Below are 23,092 nucleotides of genomic sequence, written 5' to 3' on the forward strand. Positions count from 1 at the left end.
TACAGCCCCAGATGCCTTTAAAATAGTGTTCTCGTGTTCAATAAACTATTCCAGTTTCCCCATACTGGGATCGTGTCTAGCTTTTATTTTTCAGACCGCCACTAATGTCGCCACAACCGTGGGGCTGAGAACCTTCTAATATTTAGAAGATTCGTCAGCCATCGGCTGGCTGGACCAAGGGAAGCAGCACTCCTTGTGTTTCGGTGGTGTGTGCGTAGTCAGAACTGAAAGAAGACGGAAGCCGTGCACGGAAACTTGTCCTCAGCAGGCGGGAACTGCTGAGTGAGCTGACTACGAACTCCGGATTGGGTAATTATTTTAAAGACTTTGTAACGATAAGTAGGGTACAATGGGGACTCAAATATCTTCTGAAAAAAAACACATTTATTCAAATTTAAAACGCGAGCTTAAGCAGCATAGCGCGAAAATTGACGAACAGCCCTTGCAGAACCTCTTGCTGTGGACCCAGCGTCACATGTCAGAACTGAACGTTACCGACCTTGGTACGTGCTTGTGGGACTCGGCAACCGCCCGAAAAAACCTCAGCAGCCGCTGTCCGGGACGAGCCCCAGCCCCTGAGCGGAGCGCACAAGCACACTGCAGCCCGACACACGCTGCCCGGAGAGAGCCGTGCGAGACAGAACCATGGCCACCGCCGCTGCAGCCACCCCGGGCAGGGTCAGGCTGGGAGCCAGCGCCAGCGAACTGCCGCGCTGCCTCGGCAAGTTCCTGTATCGCCGCCCGCTACCGCGCTCAGCAGCAGCAGCCAAGCAGCGGCCAGAGGCGCGGGTTCAACACCCAGGAGCAGGTCCCTGAGGAAGGGCCACCACCTCCGGCGCCCCAGCAAACAACGAGATGGAGAGACCCGCGCCGGAGGAAGCAGCAGCGGGACCCGAGCGGGAACCACTCAGAAGGCAGGAAGGACCCGGAACCCGGAACCGAAAGAGGCACCGGGAAAAACAAACACAAGCAGAGCACGAGGTATGCAAAAACCGGGGCTGTGGAGCGTGAGCGGAGGAGAGGATCCCACAGAATCCCCGGGGGGCTCCGGGAAAGGTCCGAGGGAGGAAAGAGCCCCAGCAGGACTGTCGGCGAAGGAGGGAGCGAGCGGAAACCCAGCAGCAACAACAGGAGAGAAACCCAGGAACAGAGGGACCTTGGAGACAAAGGGAGTGGGGCAGACACAAAGCTGCCGACTTCGGCAGTAGTCAAAGCAGCAAAAAACCCCTTCCTTGATTTTTTTTCCTTTTTCTTTGCAGCCTAAACTAAGAACTGGTCTTTTTTTGCAAACCCTCTTTGTTTATTAACCTAACTGTTTCAGTTTAACAGTATGAGTAAGGCGAACAAAACGCTACCAATGGAGAGATAGTCCCCCTGTGCAAAAACAAACAAACAAAGAAAGAAAAAAAAAAGGGGGAAGCGAGGGAAGCAAAGACCCTTTGCTGAATGAAGATACCCTTCCATAACTAATAGCCAGAATTGTTTTTAAATGTATGCATAGCTGTATTTTTGAAAATTTTAAAGTTTTCACAATAACAATTTTCCTTAAGTCCAAAAGCCAAATTAACACAGAAAGACATATATTTGCCTTAAAAATAGAAGAAGTATATATTTTATCCTTGAACTATAGGAATGTTTATATGTATTTGAAATTTAAATTAAACATGAAGTAAAATATGCTTATGTTTTTACAGGTTATACTATCATAAAAAACAGAAAACATATATTACTAATCTAAGGGTGAGAAACAAAAAACGCCAATTTCTCAGTTCATAATCAAAAGACACTGTAAAATGAAACCCAAAGGTATGTTTGTATGATGTGTGTTCGATGGCCATCGAGTATGAATGTGTGAATGTACGCATGCATGTGAAAATACAATAATTAATATGTTCTGATTTATACACAAATGCACATTACCTCACACATGCACAAACACCCTTAGATAAAGAACAAAAAACATATCACCCTGAGTTGAATAGAATTTCATTTGCAGAAATGTTTTAGGTTAAATAAAAGTTTTCAAAAACAAACACTAAAAAACACTTTCAGGTAAAAGTCAGGAGCACATGAACCCTGAAGTCATCAAGTTATTAACTTTGGTTCAAAATCAATTGCTTATAAGTCAATAGGATCTTTAGAGAATAGCTTAAATAAGATTTTATAAGAGTAATTTCTAATAAGAAATAATAGAAATAAGTTAAGTTGTTTAAACAAGTTTTATATTAATCCAGAGTTATTTAGCATTGTTGGGAATTTTTCCTTCTTGCATTTTGTTCCTTGTTTACTTTTCTATATCCAAAGGTGTCTAATAGTCTTTCTGATTGCTTTAATGTTCTTAATGTTAGTGCTAAGTCTAAGAAAATAATTTATGTAGCAAAATGCAGAATGCCTTAAAACAGCTCGGATTCCTTCACATGCCTTTATAAGCCAAACCTTGTGGCCCAAACTATTCTGACACACAATGCCTTTGCATAATCGTACTTTCCATCTCAGGTATATAAAAGACTGTACATTGCCTTGAAAAAGGAGCCTCCTTGCTAACATTAATTTCACTTGTGGTATTAAAAGTAAGACTGCAATGTTTCTTGTTAGATCCATTTAAGAATACATTTGCTTCTAAAATGCAGCTATAGAATTTGTTATTACTCACTCTGAACTAATGCATCAAAGCATTGATAAGTTGAAGAAAAAAAATAGTAATCAAAACTTAGATTACATGTTTAGTTAGCATGCTAAATTTAATACTCTAGTTAAAGAAAACATTTAAGGTAATATTTGTATTCCCTTGTATTTTGTCTTGCATTAGCAAACGTTTGATCAAAGTTTTTTCCGTTTTTTGTTTTTTAGAAAAAAAAAAAAAAAAAAAAAGGGCAGATGTGGGAACCCAAACCCAGCTTTCAGCAAAGGAAAACAAGGGCTGACAAAAACCTCGTGATCTGAAGGAGCTGGACCCTTCTCACAAGACCTGTTAAAGTTCTACCTCATGGATCAAGCTTGGCTCCAGCAGAAATCAGAAAGGACTTTTGAGATGATTGTATCAAACCATGTCTAAACCCCTGTAATCCCTCTGTCCCCCATGTAATCCTACTAGAAGAAAAATTAACTATTTGGAAATTGCAGTAAAAATTTGTGTAACTCCCCAATTAACATAGGTTATCCCCTTCATTAACATACAGCCCCAGATGCCTTTAAAATAGTGTTCTCGTGTTCAATAAACTATTCCAGTTTCCCCATACTGGGATCGTGTCTAGCTTTTATTTTTCAGACCGCCACTGTAAGTGGAAGTGATGTGGCTATTAAATCACAGTGTGTACAAATCTACATGTTTTGGAAAAAAAAATACAGGAAGGTGAAAAAGAACTAAAGTGGGAATGGAAAGGGGAAAATGTGAGGGAGCAAGGAGTGAGGCAAAGAGGAGTCCTAAGAAGGACAAGGAAAAAAGCTGTCAGGAGTCTGAGAAGCAAATGAAAGCAGTTATGGAACTGAGAAACAGGTAGAAAACACAAAAATAAACCAAAAGTATGTAGAAAGCAAGTAAAAAGGAAAATGGCAGGTGGGAGGAAGAAAGGAGAGAGCATAGAACAACATAATGGAAGGGAGAGAAGAGGAAAGAACAACGTAAGAAAAAGCTTAGATCAGACTAATAGTTCAAAAAGAGAGGATATTTGGCAACTCAAACATCACTCTCATTGCAGATGTCTCAAGAAAAAGGGGTACAAAACGTAAAGAATTTTAAACCAGTGTACAAACTGAGGTCTGTTTAACAAATAAAAGGCAGACCTGTGCTCCTTTTTCAGAGACGCTAAATCTGACCAACCAGCAGGTCTTATCTGTTCTATTTTACACCTTGGAAGCTCAAAGTGTTTCCTATTGGAGGTAACAGTACCAAGCTGAAGCGCGTTTAAGGTCACAGGCTGAGGAAACTTGCAGTTCTGTGGCTCATGATGTGGCTTTTCTTCAAAGGTACACGACTTCTGGCACACACTGTTCTTCCTAATCTCTGTGAACCTGGCCCTGCAGCATTTCCATCACAGCAATAAATGCCTTGGCTCCCACTAGCTCCAGTTTGATTTAGGACAAGCGGCACCTGGCTTGATCAGTCTCTTAAATACAACAGCAAAACAAGGAAAAAGTTTGGTGGTTTTTTCATCAGACTTAGGGAAACACGAGTGGGACCAAATTCTGCCCTCCTGTGCACTGATGCCAATCTGGATGTGAACACAGAGCCACTCCAGGTTCATCCCAGTGTGACTGAAGGAGAAATTGGGACCACAGCTGCTTTGCGTGGACACAAAATGAAAAGCAACCACATCTTTCCTCAGCTGAACACCACCTTGTTCTGGGGGGTGTTCCGAAACAACCAGAATAGCAACCACCCACTCAAGAAGAAAAAAGAAAGTAAACACATGACAAAAATGAAACTGCTATTTTGAGACACCTCTTTTCATAGGCTTTCAGTTCAGGCCAACAGCTCGGTAACTTAATTTGTTCTCTGAGTGAACTCTGTAGGAGACATACAAATAGTTCAAAACCGCAATCTTTGGGCTGTTTTTTTTTCTTCTGCTGGGGAAAGAGTTGATAAAGTATAACCAAAAAAGACCAAGCACAGTCCTCTGATGTTAATTTTCAGAGTCAATCCTTGAAATCTAAACATCTTGTTAGAAATATGTTTTTTCTCATACTTCTCTGACTCCCAGGTCATGCTCTAACCTCAAATCAACGCCAGTTCAGCTCTCAGTGATAAAAACATTGTAAACCATGCAGACAGCAGCTCCTATTACTGAAGAGGCCCCACTCATCCTGCTGTTAGATGTTATTTTCAGTTGCTTATGTCTAATCATTCAATTAATCATTCATGTCTAAGTCTTCTTTTTATGTCAAGAATGTACTTAAAGCAGTTTTTGTTTCATTTATTAACTTTGCTGTTTTAATTGAAGGCTATTTCCCAGAAGATGCTTAGGGAGAAAAATATGCATTTTGCTTACATTTCTTAGTTAAAGGACCAGCATTTAGCAACTCTTTTGCCTCAGTGTTCTAAGCAGAGCTACAAAATTTAATGAAGCATGGCAGAGATGTGCTTTTGAGCGCTTTTGCAGTAGAGACACCTCTGTGGCACCAGGCACTACATCCCAGTTAGACAGCACGTTCCTGCTGAGCTCCCAGCAAAACTCCTGCTATTCCCGCACTTGGAATTTGACTTGTGAGGTGAAAGAGAAAACATCCAAACAATGGCTTTATTTTTGCTGCAGCCACCCTCCCAAGTACATCTTGATTACCTGAAGCAGCAGGAATATGGTACTGGATGCAGCCCCAATATGTTATAGAGTGGTGGGTTGCATCAATTAAGGTCACAAAACTCACTTTTTCACCAATTTATTTTCTCCTACAGGTGTTAGAGACCTTATAGCACCTCCCAGTAACTAAAGAAGGCCTAAAGAAAGCTGGTAAGGGGCTTTTAAAAAGGGCATGGAGTGACAGGACAAGAATGGCTTCAAACTGACAGAAAGCAGGTTTAAATTGGATATTAGGAAGAAATTCTTCCCTGGGAGGGCAGGGAGACCCTGGCACAGATTGCCCAGAGAAGCTGTGGCTGGCCCTCGATCCCTGGAAGTGTCCAAGGCCAGGTTGGATGGGGCTCTGAGCAACCTGGGCTAGTGGAAGGTGCCCCTGCCCATGGCAGGGGGTAGAATAAAATAATCTTTAAGGTCCCTTCCAACCCAAACCATTCAGTGACTTTATGTTGCAGCTAATCCAAATTTTCATGCTACTACAATCCTGGCAATACCAAAATTAAGTGACATCTGGGTGCACAGTAAACTAGAAAGAGCTAAGGAGTGACTGGAAGAGAGGCTGCAAAGGGAGGTAAGAGGCAGCAGGGGGGAGGAGGAAAGTAGCTACTAACAGGTTTTGGGACAGGAAGGGAAAGGGACAAGAGGGGATCCCCAAGAAGAGGAGGATCTGAGTTGGAGGAAAGGTTAGGTGCTGTGGAGAAGAGGGAGCAGAGGCAGCTAGAAATAAAGGGATGTGCTATGCAGGCAGGAGACAGAGGTCACAACAGAGAACAGAGCCAAAACTGTCTACAACTAATAGAAAACATCCCCCTGCAGAAGCTGGGATGTAACGCAGGAGTGCAGCCCCTGCTCTTCCCAGTAGCAGCAGCAAACAGCTGTGGATCTTGGCAGTGCCTCATCCCATCCTGACATCTGTTCTACCTCCACATGTACTGCCACCACTGCTGACCAGGCGTTAGTGCTGACAGTTCAACAAGTTTTCACCTGCAGCAAAGTGCCCAGACACACCCGAGGCTGTTGAAATTACTTACAAAAAAAACCCCAAAAAATCAACACAGAACATTATCAACTTTTCCCATCTTTGCCTTTTGAAGTTAGAGATTAACAAAACAGAACTGCAATAAAAGAACTCTCCTGTTCTGAAGTTATAAAATCAATCCCTCAAACACCAGCCAGTGAAAAAATTAAGGTTGTGCCTTTAACCTCTGTTCAGATTGGAGATACTTTGGTGTATTCTTCAATTCCACCATCATAAACCTCTCCCAGTGACCTTGGTCTCATCTAGAATCCTGGATATGCTCCTCTTTGGGAACACATCAGGATAGTCCAGTGACAGAAAACTGTCCGAGGATCCCGACTTGAAATTTTGTGCAACCTGGAAACCATGATTTACAAAAGTATTTCCAGGCAGCAAGAGGATGAAATCACACTCAGGTAGCCTGAAAGCCACACTGGATGCCATCCCCATCTCTGCTATGGAGTAGTTTGGCAAGTGACTGAAATTTATTACTCCTAGTTCCTAAGTATACATTCTCACTTTCTCAATTTCCAAGATCTGCCAATGGGCTCACATCTGGGACTGGAACCAACTGTTGATGTTTCCTGAATTTATAATGGAAAAAAATCTTGAATGCTCTGAGAAAGCAGAATTTCAGTCTCTCAGTGGTTTAAATGCCCTTAAATGCCCTTTTTTTTTTTTTTTTTTTTTTTTTTGCAATAATAGCATATACAGAAACACTGGGAATAAAATAATAAAGTTAAGAATGTCAGTGCAACCCCTCAAGATCATAGAAAGGTTTGGGATGGAAGGGACTTTAAAAATCATTTAAAATAAATACAAGCACCATGAAACTCATTGCCCTCCATAACTGGTGTGAATACAAGCCCTTTTAAGCCAAAGGAGGTCTAGTAAGGCTCTGCTTTGGCACGGTTAAGAGTATTTTTTAGCACTCAAGAAGTACAAACCACATGTTGTCAGTGCACTGTTATTTTTTCCAATAAGCAGAACAGCAGAATTATCCAAATCTACAAGGTCAAGTTGAAAAAAAATCAGATACGGTTTTAAGCAAAAGCAAAACAAAAAGCTGACAAAAAATGTGGGGGTAGTCCTTCCAAATGCTGTCTTATCTTTAAAAGAAATAAATAATCCAGCAGCTCAAGTAGTTTTGGACCTCGCAAGCTTGTTTCCCATTTACAGCAGGAGCAGGGCTGGAGCAAAGAGTTTGTCACCCAGCCTTCAGTGTACAGAGCAGCAATCAACTCTTGGACTACAAGAAAATTAGTCCCTTTCCCTATATTTTCCACCTGCCCCTCGTGCCTTGGCAAGTTTTGTATTTAGCTCTCAAAATCTGTCATTCACATTCCAGTTCGAAACTTCCCCAGCGTGCTCACAAACCATCTGGGAAGTCACACATCTGGTAAGGCAAAGTGCTCAAGGAGTTGGAACATGAATCAATTGGTCATTAAAGAGAAATTATGCCCAGTTACTGACCTCTGAACTTCTTTGGAGGATTAGCAAGGTCACCAGCCTCTGGCTGAACCACACATCGGTCATCCACTAACCTAGAAAAACAAAAAGTTATTACATTCATTAAGACGAGTTTGACACCAGTGTATATAAATACAGAGACACCCCTGCCACAACACAGAGATAAAAACTTACACAGTTCTCTGATTTAATGCAAAAAATACCTTAGAAACTCTAATATTCAGTTACTAAGCATAACTAAGAAAAGAAAACTCTAAATTTTCCTTCAAGAGAGAGGATTTCTTCCACTGTACTAAACTGTGGCCTGTGTTTCAGATCCCACTTCATTTACAACCAGTGGAAGTCCCTTTTGTTACACCACATACACTGATGATACACGTAAAATTCTTGTTTTCCTTCATAAGAGCCCATTAACCCTCAATCAAAAACAGTTTGTTTTTCTGCAGTTGCCGGATTTTCTTCTTCACCATTTCCAATCTTTCCTCTAAGGAGGAATGCAGAATTAAGGTTCAGCTCTGATCAAAACTCCCAGGACAACATTTTCCTTTGCTAAAATGAATAAGCTTTACTTTAATCCACAGCAGAAAATCTGAATAACATATCTATTATATTTCTTGCAATATTTTAGAAGTTAAATAATAAAATTAAGAAGTATGAATTGTTAAACTTATCTCAGAACTTCCTAAACATAAATTCAGCTTCCTTTCAGGAAGCACCCTGTGAATAATTTGCCCGTTTCAAACAATTATTCAGGAAAATCATGTTTAAGGACATACTACTGTCCTGCCACTTCACAGCAAGAGTCTTAGCAGCATTTTTGTTGGAAATTGCCAGAAAAAGCACAATTTGGCCTCAGCCAAATTACACAATAGATGTTTTCACTCAAGCTGGTGAAGGCTTTGCATCTAGGCACAAGTGCAGCAAGGCTGATCCCACAGCATGCCCATGAATTTTCCACCTCTACCAAGCTGACTGATGACAAATCACCCACTGTGGTTGCAGCTCCCCAGAAGCAGGAGCCAAAAATGACAAAGAATTTTGGAAATCAGCAGCTCCAACCTCAGAACATACTTGAACGCAAATGTGAGGTGTCAGCAAGGAAGGGGAATTGAAGAAACAATTCCAGGAGCAAGCAGGCAACCTTATGGAGTTGTATTTTTTCACAGTCTAGGTTAGACCAGGCTTAACAAGAACAAAGTGAGGTTTGGAAAGCAGGACTCAGAAAGAGTCAGTCCTGCAAGATGCCCTCTGTCCACGATCTAATGGGCCAAAGCTTTCTACAAACAGCATCTAAAACCTGGAGTCACACACAGGTGATTTTAAAGCATCACCTTACAGAAGCTTTGCCAAAGGATTTTAATGCCAAGAAGTACTTCCCACTCTCAACAAAATCCCTCAAAGGCTTTCAGGATGAACCCATAAGGTTTGACCTCAAGCACTGTCAGGATGGAGGACAACATGTTGAAAGCCAACCATAATTCACAAGGAACATCTTGCATACCCTTGCGACAACTACAACCGTGGATGAAATGCAAAACTCTCATCATGGCATGTCGCTGTACCAAAAAGCATATAGAAAACAAGGTTTTGGTGCTGAGAACACCAACTGAGATCCTGCACACCCTGAGCCAGTCAGCTGCAGTGCTCAAACATGCTGGCCTTTCAGAAAACAGATGTGAAACAATTAATATCGATCACTCGCCTTCAAGCATTCTCTAAAGGCACAAAGATAAGGACCATAAATGACTTCTGTAGCCATCATGAACCAAAGACATCAGACAACACAAAGGAGAAAGGAACTGCTGCTACTTTCATCCTGTAGACATTAAATGAGAGCACAGAAAATTTAACTGACACGTGGCAGGAGAGAGCAGGAACATCATCTCCTGAGCCTTTGCTCAGTGCCTCAGCTTCTCCCACCTCTGTTTCTTACAACACATGACAAAAAAATAAAGACATTGCTTTGTCCAGTTAGCCGTCTTCCAACAAATTAATCCCCAGAATTTCCACATAATGTCATTTATTCTGTATTCCAGCTGTATGACCTCCAAAGAGTTCAACAGCTGCTTGTTTACTGTGGAGGTGCTTGTTACAATGCTGTAGCAAGAGCTGAGTTGCACATGATGCCAGACTTCAGCCTGCTCTGTAGATTGGAAGAGCAGAGGCTCTTCCAAACACAGCCCACTTCTTCTGATACACAATTCAAAATATTCTAATCCCACTTTTATTCTGAGCCAAAAGCAACTGCTGGTTTGCTCCTGAGGCCTGGTAGGTGGCTGTGTTAAACAATCAGCGATTCGAGACCTTTGTGACCTGCACACAAATCCATCTGAGATGTGTGAAACCAAATAACAGGCCTGGCTACAAAGGTCCTGGACATCTGTGGTGTCTGTCAGACCACAGCACAGCATGTTTTCAGATCACTCCCTTGCTGCTTTGCATAGGAGGCCAAAGTGCACCAGACTAGACTTCTGTGATAAAGGCAGGAATTACTGTATTATACCATCACATTTGCAAGCTATTTAAATACTAATCCAAATTATGACACCAATAGTCAAGCCATTTGACCATGATACCACCAGAGAAGCTTTGACAAACTTCAATTTGTTTAATTCTTGACCCGGACTGAAGACAATATTGCTTTGTGCTCTCCACTGTCATTCAGCACCTGGCTATACATGACTGTGTTTTAGTTCTTCATACACTGGCAGCATTCAAATCACAAAGGATTTCTCTGCACATGCATGATATGATTTTTAGCTGTGCAGGTTCTTCCCTGAGCACAATAAATACCTGGTTTATGCACAATGCCTCCAAGTAACTGTTGTAGTGCTGTGGTAATTAAGTTATACAGCAGTTCCCTGATGCCTCAGATAAATCATCGGGAAAGTCAAAGTGGTAATTCCAGCCCTGGACTTTATGCAGAGCCCTTTGTATTCACTAATTGCAGAATTAGAGTCTGAAAGTAACAATGTTCACCAGATTGCTTGTCGTAGATGCCCAGCCATGGTCCCACTGAAGCCAGGGAAGTTTTTCCACTCCCTGCAGGGGAAGCAAGGGCAGCTCCTCATCATGATGTAATGCCCAGGAGTTAAGCTGTGCAGCTCCACAGAGTCAGCAGGGAAAAAGCCAAGGCAGCTTTCAACTCTCCGTTATCATCACAGAATCCCAGAATGGGTCAGGCTGGAAGGGACCACAGTGGGGCATCTGGTTCTACCTCCCTGCTCCAGCAGGGTCATCCCAGAGCACATGGCACAGGATTGTGTCCAGATGGTTCTGGAATATCCCCAGTGAAGGAGACTCCACACCCTCTCTGGGCAATCTGTTCAGTGCTCAGTCACTGCACAGCAAAGTTGTTCTTCCTCCTCTTCAGGTGGAACTTCCTGGGCATTAGCCAGGACAGTGCATCATATCCTGGGAAGTGGTCAAAGCACAGACCTCTAGAGTTCTGCACCTGTCTTCCTCTCCCTTCATTTGGTGGAGTTAAGTCTGTCCCTTCTCCTCACATGCAAAGCCCCATATATGTATTCCATTCAAGTCAGTAATGTCTCACAGCAATGCACTCCATGGTGGCACCAGTGTAAATGCATTTACAAGCAGTTTCAAATGCAGTGCCTCTCATTTTTGTTGTTTCAGCAACAAAAGGACAGGATCAACTTCTCCCAAAACTATTCATCATTTGTATTCAGAACTTGTCTAATACAATCAACTTCAGACTTCCCAGACAGCTTCTAACACTGCTCTGCTCCGTGGGCACTGGAAACAATAACTTGCAGTAATTCCCACTGAATCTTTCTGCCAGGTAGAGCAAGTTTATAGGGACTTGCACTGAAAGGAAAAAACAGAATGAATCTGTGAAGAACCAGTGGCGACTGGCTGCGAAAGCAGGAGTAAGGACAAAGTGATGGGAGGAGCAGGACTAAGTGGTATCAGTATAACTGATAAGGTGTGTTGGCAGAAGAGTCTATAATGGTCCCTGGGTTCATAGGTATGAATCATATATGTTGGGGAAGTCTTCATGCCCTACAAGATCCCCTGATTGCCTAACACAGGTAAATATACCACAGGTTTCTAGGAACTTGTCGATGTAGTGCAAGAGTCAAGGAACAGTTGTATAACCATAATCCTAGAAAGGTTGTTCACAACATTATTTCAGATTTACTACTGAGATACAGTGGCATTCTGAAAGAACAAAAACCAGTGTAAGAAAAAAATAGGAAAGGAATTACGATGGGTTTCATGAATTTTAGGTCTCTTTCATAAGATGCTTTTTAGATTGTCAAAGAAAGCATCCTCAAAATATCATTTGTCCAAGCTTTGTGCCTTCAATTTTAAAAACACCATCCTGAGATGTGTTTTGTCTGTTCCTACTAACAGAATTTGTAGCCAAAATTCATAGTCAATATTATTAAGTAAAACACTACCTAAACAAACACACAAGGACACAGACCCTCTTACACATGTAACTACATATACGCGTGTGTGTGTGTGTGTGTTAACTTATTAAAAAATACAAGACCAGCTACTGATGTCTCACTATTACACATGGGGATGAGCAGAGTCAGGACTCTTTGCAGTATTGTACTATGGAGTATTGTACTCCTTAAAAAGCCGAATAAACTAAGCTAGAGGTAATGGCTTCAATCTAAGATACACACAGTTGTTCACCTTTTACTCTCTTTAAATTGAGAGTAGGGCCTTACAGCAGCAGGAAGAGGGGGAAAAGTGGATGACAGGCATCAGCAAGAGGAACTGGACATTTTAACTGCCAGCAGAGCCAAGCAACATCTTTGTTCAACATCAGTTTACAAATCAGGCTGAGGTTACATCCCAAAACCACATAACCTTGGCATCCCCTCATGGAGCAGCCCCCAAAACCTCCCTTGCCTTGCTCCTCAGACATCCCTTCCCACACACAACCTCCTTATCAGAAACACTTCTCCAGAGCTCCTGCCACCCAAGACACTTCTTCCCTTCCCACAAAGCCTCTCCTGTGCTCCAAACATCTCAGGAAGCACTAGGAAGAGAGCTGCTGGTCATGCCACTGAGAAACCAACCAATAATGAACAATAGGTTATTAAAATTTTGCTGCCCTGGAAATCAAGCATCAAATACCTAAGTGCCAAAACAATCAGGTCCACCCAGTTCTTCTCCAAGTCCACCCACTTTTCATTTCACTGAGCCTCTTATCAGGCATCTAGGTCAGCCCACTTCTTGTGTGCTTCAAGCAGTCTCCTGCCAAAAATCTACCTCACCCTTCCCAAAATGTGAGTTCACACTCCTTTTTGACTACCAGTCCTGTTTCAAGAGATTTACAGCTCTGTGATTTAGCCCCACTATATGGAATTTGTCCTTTTTCCTGTCTCTTTGCAAAGCCAAAATTTTTCACCGTCACCTTTTCACATCTGTGATCTTTCAGGGCCTCCTACATTAAGAAAATAAAAAGGATCTTCTTTGCACTTATAGCAGGGCTATTAAATCTCTGTACCATTTAGGAAGATTCCATGCTAAAAATCGCTTTTGATAAACAGGAGGACCACAGTGAACAACATTTAAAGAACTGCTCTACATGCCAGTGAAGTGCAGCAGCACAGAAAGAGACCAGAAAGTCTAATTCCTGCCTGCCCCAGATTTTAGCAACTTTATCCTTTCCTTTCTGAACAAATTTTAATTGCCCCAAACACAAAGCTTCACACAGGTTGAAAGAAAAGAAGCTGTTAAATGAATACCCTTACTCTGGGAAAACAAAACTACATTAACAACTGCGCAAATAATTAGCCCTACATTTTTTTTCCTTATCTGATGGTGCATTCACATATTCTTGTAACTGTACCTGCAGGCTTGTATGTCAGAAGGGGGAAAAATAAAAGCAGAGATTTTTCCTGTTCAATTAAGCAATCCAGTTATAAATCCTGAATGTCACTTTGTTTTTCTTTTGTATTGTGTTATATCCAGTCAGGCTTTTAGCTTGCAAAAGATTCTGTTCAGTAGAACTCATTTATCCCTTTCCATAGTTATATTTACATTTAAAACATTGTGCAATTTCAATTAAATTATAAGAACTGAGCTAAAATAAAGGATTACGAAAGAATAAAATGTTATTTGGAGATTAAAAGGGGGGGAGAAAACACTGTTCTCAGATTTTAGTCTCAGTTTTGCAATTTTCTTGGACTGCATCACAGGTAAGCCATTCCTGCATAAGGAAAATGGTGCCGAGCTTGGCTTGGACATCCTCATTTTTGCCAAGGAAATAAACATTTGCACAGTATTTCAAGATCCTCACATCAATACAATACACATCAAGTCACTTTTCAGTGGTGCCAAGCACATCTATTTTCTGCTAGCAAAAGGGGACTGGGAAATGGTCACAGCTCCAGCATCCAAGAAGTGTTTGGACAAAGCTCTCAGGCACATGGTGGGATTCTTGAGGTGTCCTGTGCAGGACCAGGAGTTGGCCTTAACCTTATGGGTCCCTTCTGACTCTATGATTCCATGGGGAATTGGCAATGGGAGGAGGCATGCCAGCCCATCCCACCCAGCTCACTTCCCAGTCACACAAAGTCCTACTACACTACTCCAAAATCCTGGTGCTCTGCTCCCAGGCGTGTTTTGGCTTCAGTCTGTCTCAGTGTCTCTGATAAACAAATTACATTCCCATAAACCCAAGGAAATGGCCCATTTCTTCCTTTGTTTCTTTCTTTTCTATTTTTTTTTAACATGAAAAGTAAGAGTCTGTCACACAGGGATGTTGCGAGAGCCTGAAGGCATTTAATACGAAAACACCTGCCCAGGAAAACACTCTCTTGGACAAAGTTTGTATTAAGAAATTCTTTTAAAGCTAAAAAATGGAAAGGATAAAGTGAATATTAGGAAAGCTTTCTGAAGGCAGTAGTAGCTTGCAGAACACAGACCCACTAACACACATCACCTGGAACACTGGAAAATTTTTCCATTACTAACATTTTCTTTTTTGGGTGAAATCTTGGCTCTCTTTGAACTTACTGACAAAATTTCCACTGATGTCCCTCTGAGGCCAAGTTTTCACCCCAGTGATCCTACCTTCGCACAGGTGCACTAGGGGTGTGCGTGTGAAGTTTAAAGAAAGAGCAGCATCAGCATCTCACACTGAATTGTCCTTCGTGGACCTTTTTAAATACAACTCACTTCTGTAGCTCTTCTACTTAATCCTTACTCCAGGTAGCTACACAATGAACACAAACACTGTGTAACAAGTCTAGTATTTGGCTCAGCACAAACAAAACGCTCACTTAGAAGTAAATCAGAAACTCAAGATTAAACATGTGACTTTCACTCTGCTTACAACTTTAACTCCAACTTACAATTACCCATAACAGGTCTGCAACTCAGCTCTCTCAGTGTAAAAAATGATGGATGAAGTAGAATTATTATATATACTGATCTAACATACATTAGAAACACTGACAGTGCAAGCCTGCCATGAATTTTAGGCAAGTAGTTCACTAATCAGTCCCTATCAGACTGAGTAGCTTAAATTTCCATGGCACACAGTGACTTCAGGGAAGAGGTCACTGCTCCCAAAATCAAGTAGACAAGCAGAACTCATTGTAGAGTTACCTATTCAGTCAGAGACAGCAAAGCTGAGCCAGCAGTAGAGAAAAAATAATCACAATCAAAAGAAATTCTATGTGCAGTTTGCACCAGAATTTGTGCGTTTTTTCTCTCAGCTTTGCCTATACCTACATCACATATATTTGTGAATGGCCACTTGAAAGGAAGGCTCGAAGAATAATGTGCTAATAAAGGGAGTCAGAAAGGCTGAATTTTTCACTGTTAACAGCATTTAATGAAACCAGAGAGAAAGGTTTACCCAGAAGAACGCTGCTGAGAAACGCCAGTATCTGTCCAGTGATCAAAAAGTGACTTCATCCCTGAAAATGGTAATGAAGGCAGTCACACCTACTCATCAAAACAGCACCACTTACTGCGGAAAGGAATCATAAGCAAAAGGAGAGAATTAGGAAACCTTGCAGAAACAGCACAATGTAAAAATATTGTTGCTTAAGCAGACAAACCATCCCCAATTGCTTCTGTAAGGTCTGTAACAAACATTTACAATTTCTGGGACAACAACAGAGTCAAACACATACATACCCAAGCAGGTACATACACAAATATGTACACACATTATCAACCCTACAAACACAAGCTGGAACATAAATCCTGGAAAACAAGCTAAGTTCTTTCGCCATTTTGTAACACAGTGACAATCCACATCACCCTATGTAAAAATGTGCATGGAAAACATGGCTCAATCAAAATGCTGATATTTTCCCCATTTTGCAGTGTTTATTTCACACAGGAACAGCAAAATTTACATGCCTAATTTTTTGCTTAGCTTTAAAAAAAAGGTTCCTTCTTTTAGATAATACAAATACCAAACCACTCCATATTACAAACTCTGTTATACATCAGGATACCAAATGAAGGAAGGTTTTCCAATGGTGACAAGTCCCAAGCCAGTGTGAACATGTGGAATTCCACGGAAATTAGTCAAACAGCCCTTTTCTACAGCAACGAAGCACCTGACCCAGTGCTTTTGATATCCTTTGAGTACCTTCCTTTAGAGACCGTCTTCAAGGCCAGCCACACTCATGCAACACATCTTGAGCCCCCACCAGCCATGGCCCCCTTTCCACATGGTGTTTTATATCCTAGAACCAGGGACAAACCCAGGCTTTCCACCAGGAACACGAACCTTTCCTGACCACCCTCTTGCCCAGGCAGTGCTCTGGAATTATGGCACTGCCTGGATTTGCTTCCAGATAAAGGGAGGCAGCTCTCAGTTTAACAGCATAACCACCACCAAGCTCCCAAAATCCTGCTGCTGGTTTACTTCTGCCTCCAGGGACAATGACTTTGATTTGCAGGAATTCCCTGAACAAGCTCTGCTCACCCTTTGATAGGTGTCCAGCTCTCACCAATGGTAATGGGAATTGTGCACAGCTGTTAAAGGATAATAAGAGATACCTTCACACCAACATCTGCTCCAGTTCTCTCAACAAAGGGTTTTATTATTTTTATTTTCATTTTGCAACAATAAATGTTTACAAATTTGAGCAAAAATACCTGGCCCAGCTACAACTCCTCTTTGCTTTTCTGTTTCTTGTGAAGCAAGTTAAAAAAAAAACACCTTCCAAACAAAAAACAGCTGAGAAATTACAGTGACTTTACTACTTGTTTTTAAACCAAGCAGAGCCAGTTTCCTACTGGGAGAGATCATTCTGGGAGCTGTTCCAGGTTCTCTCAGAGCAGCTTTCCCAGTTGCTGGGAGCAGCTCTTGGGTGTAGGTGTGGCAAGAGGCTCCAACCTGCACACACTTGCACAGAGCAGCAACCTGAAGAGGAAATGCTCCTTCCACAGTGGAAGGAGCTGGGAAGCAGGAGAGTCAAGAAAAAGCAAGACGCAGCAAAGTAATGATTTCTGTGCAGCTCAGTGGGCATGAAGGTAAAGGTGGAAAAAGAGCCCACACACTGCTGTGCTCCTTGTGTGAACTTCCCAGAAGTAGCATTTTGAAGTGAGAAAATGACATAATAAGCAGGTTCACACCCCAAAACTGCTTCAGATCTTTCTCAGAATACAGGATGTTGCATCCCAGCATGCCAGAGTACATGTTAATTTATTAATACAGATGTAGCAGAACATTTTTTGGCCCACATGTGCCCTCAGCAGTGACTCTGCTGAGCCCCACAGAGTGCTGTCAGCTATATCACCCAACAAGGTGTGTCTTAACAACAAGCTCTGCTCCAAAGAAATGAGTTTGGCCTTTTACTTTCAGGTCCTCCAGTCTGGCAGCATTCTTTTCAGGTGAAGGAAGTGCTTCCAGGTCTCCTCGCACAGTTTATCCCAACATCGCAACAAGGAGAAAAAAACGCCTGCAAATAATCACTTTCTGTTTGGAGAACTGGAGTCTTTTATCACTTACATACATTAACTGGGAGTTAACTGGCAGAGAAACAAAGAAATCTCGTTTTCTAGAGAGGCCTGCACTCGGTGATATGATAAGTGGAACAATGATATCCACTTCATTTTTCCTTTAAATTGCTGTACACACACTTATTAACACTCATGCTACAAAGCCCATAAAATCCGTGGGTTTAAACATGCAGGCTGTGTTTTACCTGGCAAAAAGGAGCATGGTTCCTCTTTCTGGATCAGACAAACATAATCCAGGCATATACAACGCACCTTCTCCCTCCTGTGCCAAAGTATATATCCCATAAAGCAAAGGTAAACCATCTCCAGGGTTACACCTAACTCGTGTTGCAAAAGTTTTTCAAGTCAAAGCAATCAACTGTAGAAGAACTGCGATGATATCACAGATTTTATCCCAAATATTGTGATCTTCGGTATCTTTCCTATTGTTGTGCTTCCTGATGCTGTATTAATATCTATTAAAAGCCCCTCTGCTTTCACCGAGGAGGAAAAGAGTGTTCCTTGCTGTCACCATTGCCCAGAGAAATCAGAAAAATGGCCTCCAGCTCTCAAAGCCAGAAGACCAAGAGAACAAATGCATGCATGATTACTCTTTTAACATCTCACCATTTTTCAAACCCCTCTCTTTTGTTTCTGGGGGATCTGACTCAAAATTTTCAGAAGCAAACAGGAAGCACTGCAGACATCTCAAAGTATTTCCTTTCTCCACCCTCCCACCCACCCCTTTTGTCTTTAACTTGATTTTTGGACACTTTTATTATTCCTTTTGCTAATCAGCAGTGAAATAGCACTTCTTCACAGCAGCTCCAGCGTGTCAAGGTGCGGGAGACCAGCTTTTGCCCAAATCAAAGGGAGAGGTGCCCTTCATCTCCTCACAGGACAAAGCAGGGCTTTCACTGCCTGAGGAAGGCCCCCAGGGCTGGCAGAGGCAGGAACCAGCTGTGAGAAGTTCAGGTGCTGGACACGATCCTTGCTCAGCACCTCCCCACAAGAGAGTCCCACCAAGTGGGACCTGCAGGGGAGAAACAGGATGAAGAAGTGTTGGAAGGTAATGTGCCGGGAAAGCCTTTTTACTTCACTCTGTTTATTGCAGCGTTTCCTTTCATTGTATACATGGGAAAAAATAACATTTCCCCTTCTCCATTCACCAGCAGGACCTGTCACAGCACTGGGCAAGCAGCTGCCTGGTGCAGGCTGGGCAGGAGGCATGGCACAGGGGGAGCCTTGGGATCGGCTCCTCCACACCCAGAGCAGAGCCCTGGCTGCAACAGCAGGGTTTTTTAGCTTGTTTTTTAGCTTGTCCTGCTACAGCCAGAAGTTTTTCATGCCCACAGGCATCCAGCACATGGCTTCAAGCAAGAGGTGCATGGGGAAGGGACAAAATCTGATTTTGTGAGACAGGCTGGCAGGGGGATGGCACAGCAACAGGGCTCCAAGGCCTTGGGGAGGTGAGGCACGAGTGAGGGGGGAGAAAAACAATATGAGTAGAAAAGAAAGGACCTTGTTGGAAGAAGACCATGCAAATACCATGAGGGACTGGAGCAAGGTGAGAACGTGGTGGGTGATGAAGTAAGTAGTCATGGTTACTTACTCCTGCATGACCAAGTGGTAGGGACCATGGAAACAACAGATGCAACAGAAATCCCTGTTTCCCTTTTCAGAGATGTCAGCTCTCTCAGCCACTTCTTTTTATTTTCTTAATGGGAAAATTGTAAGTAAATGGGATACATTTTAGCAGCTCCTCCCAGAAAGAACATGTTCCACCTTTCAGGGTACTTGGTGTATTCCACCTCTTTGGGTCAGTGTAAGGTTTTAAATGCAGTTACAGGCAAGCCTGAGATCCTGAGGTTTATATCCCTGCCACCCTGGATCCCATAGTGACTGTCTACTTCACACTTTCTCTGCAAGGGGAACCTGGACACAAAAGAAAAAAAAGCACACCAAAGTTCACATCTAGTTTCAAGTCAAACAAACTACTTAGTGTGCACAGCCCCCCTTTAAAAAGTTCTAATCTAATATTGTGCAATAATATTCAGCCCAGTAAAACTATTCAAAGCTTTTCCTTATCACTCCACAACTCTCTTGGACACATTATCACAAGAAGTTAACCCGCTGCCTGGCACATTAAGATTAAAAACATACCCGCTGCCTCAGCTCCTATTCCCTATTCATTTGTGCATAGTAAATAATACTCCACAGCTATAAACTGATCTGAAAAGATAGTCCAGCACCCCACCCAAAAATCAGCTCGGTTTTTATCACCTTCCCAGATTTTATGACATAATCCAAAAGCCAATTGACTATCTCCATGGTGCAGCTTTGAGGACTTTCTTTACATAGTTCTTTTTCCAAGTCAAACAGCCCCACACTGTCTGGGATAATCTCATCCACTCACATAAACAATTGGTCTGATATATTTTGATTAAAACTTCCGTTTCAGAGGACATTGAGACACTCCAGCCTGAGTGGCAGAAGATCTGGCCTCCTGCTAAAACTGACAGGCTCTTCCCAAGCTTTTTCTCTGACTGGGAATTGCAGCTGCAGCCTTGCCCCACATCTCTCTCTGAAGTAGAGTTCTCCACTGTTTCCTGACTTGACACATGGAAATAAAACAGCCTCCCTGGCACTCTTTTGAGTTACAAGACTCATAGATCACAACATTCAATAAAAAGATTAAGTTGACCCAAATCCAGCCAAGGGCAAAAGTAAACATTACTCTGGCTCACTCATTTCATGTTACAACCTTTCACAGCCTGAGGGTCTCTGAGCAACAGTCAACTCTGTTAGCACAAATCATCTATTCAATTGTTAGAGTATATTAACTCCTGTTGCTTAGAGTGGGTTAAGAAGCACTCATAGAAACTGTTTGGATGCTGAACAGTGACATAAGGCCACTGATAAAAAATAGCCTTCAGAGTAAATGCATATCCACAGCCTCAGCGGTTTGAAAAACTATTCACCAAAGCAAAAGGCACAATGATCTGATACCACACTTAACTCACATATAAATCCCTCCATCAGCACAGTGCCCTAAATAAGACCTCAGAAGTTAACTGCTCTCTTCTGATCCATTAAGATAGATACAGATATTGGTTAAGCCTAAATAGATAATATTTCTTAGCAAAATTGAAGCAGAGACAAGGATTTATTGCACTGCATGTATGTGCTTCTTGGCACTCTGGTAACTTAAAAGGATTACAAATTGCTCCTGCACCTCACAGTGTGCAGTTCATCTGGTTGGTCTGCAGCTTCGTGTCAGCAATTATGTGAATTGGAAGTGAGCTTGAGCCTTTGTTGTTTCCTCTTCTCTAACCTCTAATCTGAAGGAGTTTTAGAACATGTTTTTGTTTATTTTTACCTTTCAAGTTTAATTTTTTTTCATAGGAAATGAGCACCGAAAATAACTATTCATTTGTGTATAAAGCTCTGTGTTTATACAACAGAAAAGCTTGTATCTAACTTGTCATCCTGAAATTGGAGAAAAAAGTATCACAGCACTTAATTCACCAAAGTTATGCCTTAGCTCCTGCCAACTAACTTTGCAGAGATCTTGTCAGAGCTGTGGAGCAGACTTTCAATTGGCATTTGGATCAGCTTCTCTGCTGACTTACCCTGGCAACACAGTGCCCAGGAAACAGCTGACCAGCATGATCTCAGTTCTCCATCTGCAAGGGATGGCACAAATATCCCACTTCCCCTCCTTTCAACAGTACAAGATGCAAAACGAAACTTCACAGCACCCCCAGAAACCGCCCTTTGGCCAAGACCCACTTGAAAGCAGCTGCTCCTGCAGTAGAGCTGATAAATCAGAAATTCAAACACACAGAAATTTATCTGGACACCCATGTGCCAGTTTAAGGTGGGAACACCAGCCTCCAAATGGAAAATCCATCATCTCCAGAGCACAAAGAGCCACCAGCCAGCTAGGGAAGTGTTAAACCTGTCCACTGCCTCTCCTGTGTTTGGCCTTTACAGAAAGGATCTCATGTCATTGGATCTACACTATTATAATGAACATATCAGTCCCTTCCAGAAAATCCTCAGTCCCTTCACATTCATGGTCTATCTGAAAAGATCAGTCTAGGGAGTGGGTAGTGGTGGAGTCATCAAATTCCTGACTTAAATCCCCAATACAGGCAAAGATCAGAGACTCTCTTCCTTCCTGCAAACTAACAGGAAAACAAAACTCATTGGCATCCCAAGACTCAGAATCACTTAATTTTCCAAACTTCCCTAGAAGCAGAAACTGTGCAAAAGACTGTTTAGTGATAACAGATAATCACTTGTGATCTGTTTGAGTTGTGTGGACCCTTTACAGTTCAAATTTCCCCTTTGACATCCTGCCACCAACCACACAAACTGCAAGTGCTGTGGCAGAAGTGTCAGTGGTACAAAATGTCCCCTGCAGGGTGTCACTGCCAGCACAAACCACTCCTTCAGAATGCCAGAGTTTGGTAACAGAGACAAACAGGCTTCCAGTTCCTCCACAAGGAGATGAAATGCTGGAAACAATGGACCACAGTGAACCCCCTCAGCCTGGAAGAGATCCCAACACACTTCACTGAATGCATAGGAAAATCCTCCTCTCTCTTCTCCTCAACTAAATAACCTGCTTCATTTCACTCAGAATTATTCCCCATAAAATTATTCTCCATTTTATATGGAGCAGACTGAGAACTTATGGAAGATATTTAAGGCCCAGCTTACAAAATACATCCATATTTCTTCTGTCTGTAAAAGTCAGGGAGAAAAAAACCTGCCTCTGTTTTTCAATAGAAATAATGAGTGTCTTCAGCAATCCTTAGAAAACAGGGAATCAGGTCTGATTCCTCAAACCAGATCACATCAAACCAATCAAAACCAGCCAGAACATGGAAATTCCAGAACTCCTCCAACAGGAAACATCACCCACCAACCTAGATACCCACATCCAAGGTGTAGATTCCACTCTGACAGCATTTGAAGATACTTGACGACATTTCAGCACTCGGGCAAGTCTGGGAATACAACAACTTCGTTATCCTCAATGGACTGAAGTGACTGGAAAGAAGAGCTGACAGGATATATTCAGTTCTTTCAAGCTAAAGGGATAAAATTTCTTTAGTTCTTCTGTGACCTGTGCTAAAGCAAGATAATAGATGAAAAGCAGCTACTGAAAAGGTGCTCTTTGACCTCAGCTTGCTGGAAATGTTCATTCTTTGGTCTGGACATGAACTCGGTTTCTTTAGTCCATGCACTTGTTACTACAAGGCCAGACTATTTTAACACATACATCTCTATGTAACTACATAAAAAAGGAGGCACAAAGTGCAATTGGGGCTAAATTCTCCTTGAT

General features: G+C 42.1%; 1 protein-coding gene across 3 annotated transcripts in view; it reads right to left on the minus strand.

Annotated features, from left to right (window-relative positions):
* ITPR2 (inositol 1,4,5-trisphosphate receptor type 2) overlaps window positions 1–23,092 on the minus strand; it is a 270,280-nt gene that overhangs the window by 206,121 nt on the left and 41,067 nt on the right. For all 3 annotated transcript variants that reach the window (XM_064654170.1, XM_064654172.1, XM_064654171.1), the window contains exon 6: window positions 7,786–7,856. In XM_064654170.1, coding sequence (XP_064510240.1) covers window positions 7,786–7,856 — 71 coding nt within the window. The remainder of the gene's footprint in view (window positions 1–7,785; window positions 7,857–23,092) is intronic.

This window comes from Pseudopipra pipra, chromosome 5 (genome assembly GCF_036250125.1).
Source record: "Pseudopipra pipra isolate bDixPip1 chromosome 5, bDixPip1.hap1, whole genome shotgun sequence".
In the NCBI taxonomy this organism is placed as follows: domain Eukaryota; kingdom Metazoa; phylum Chordata; class Aves; order Passeriformes; family Pipridae; genus Pseudopipra; species Pseudopipra pipra.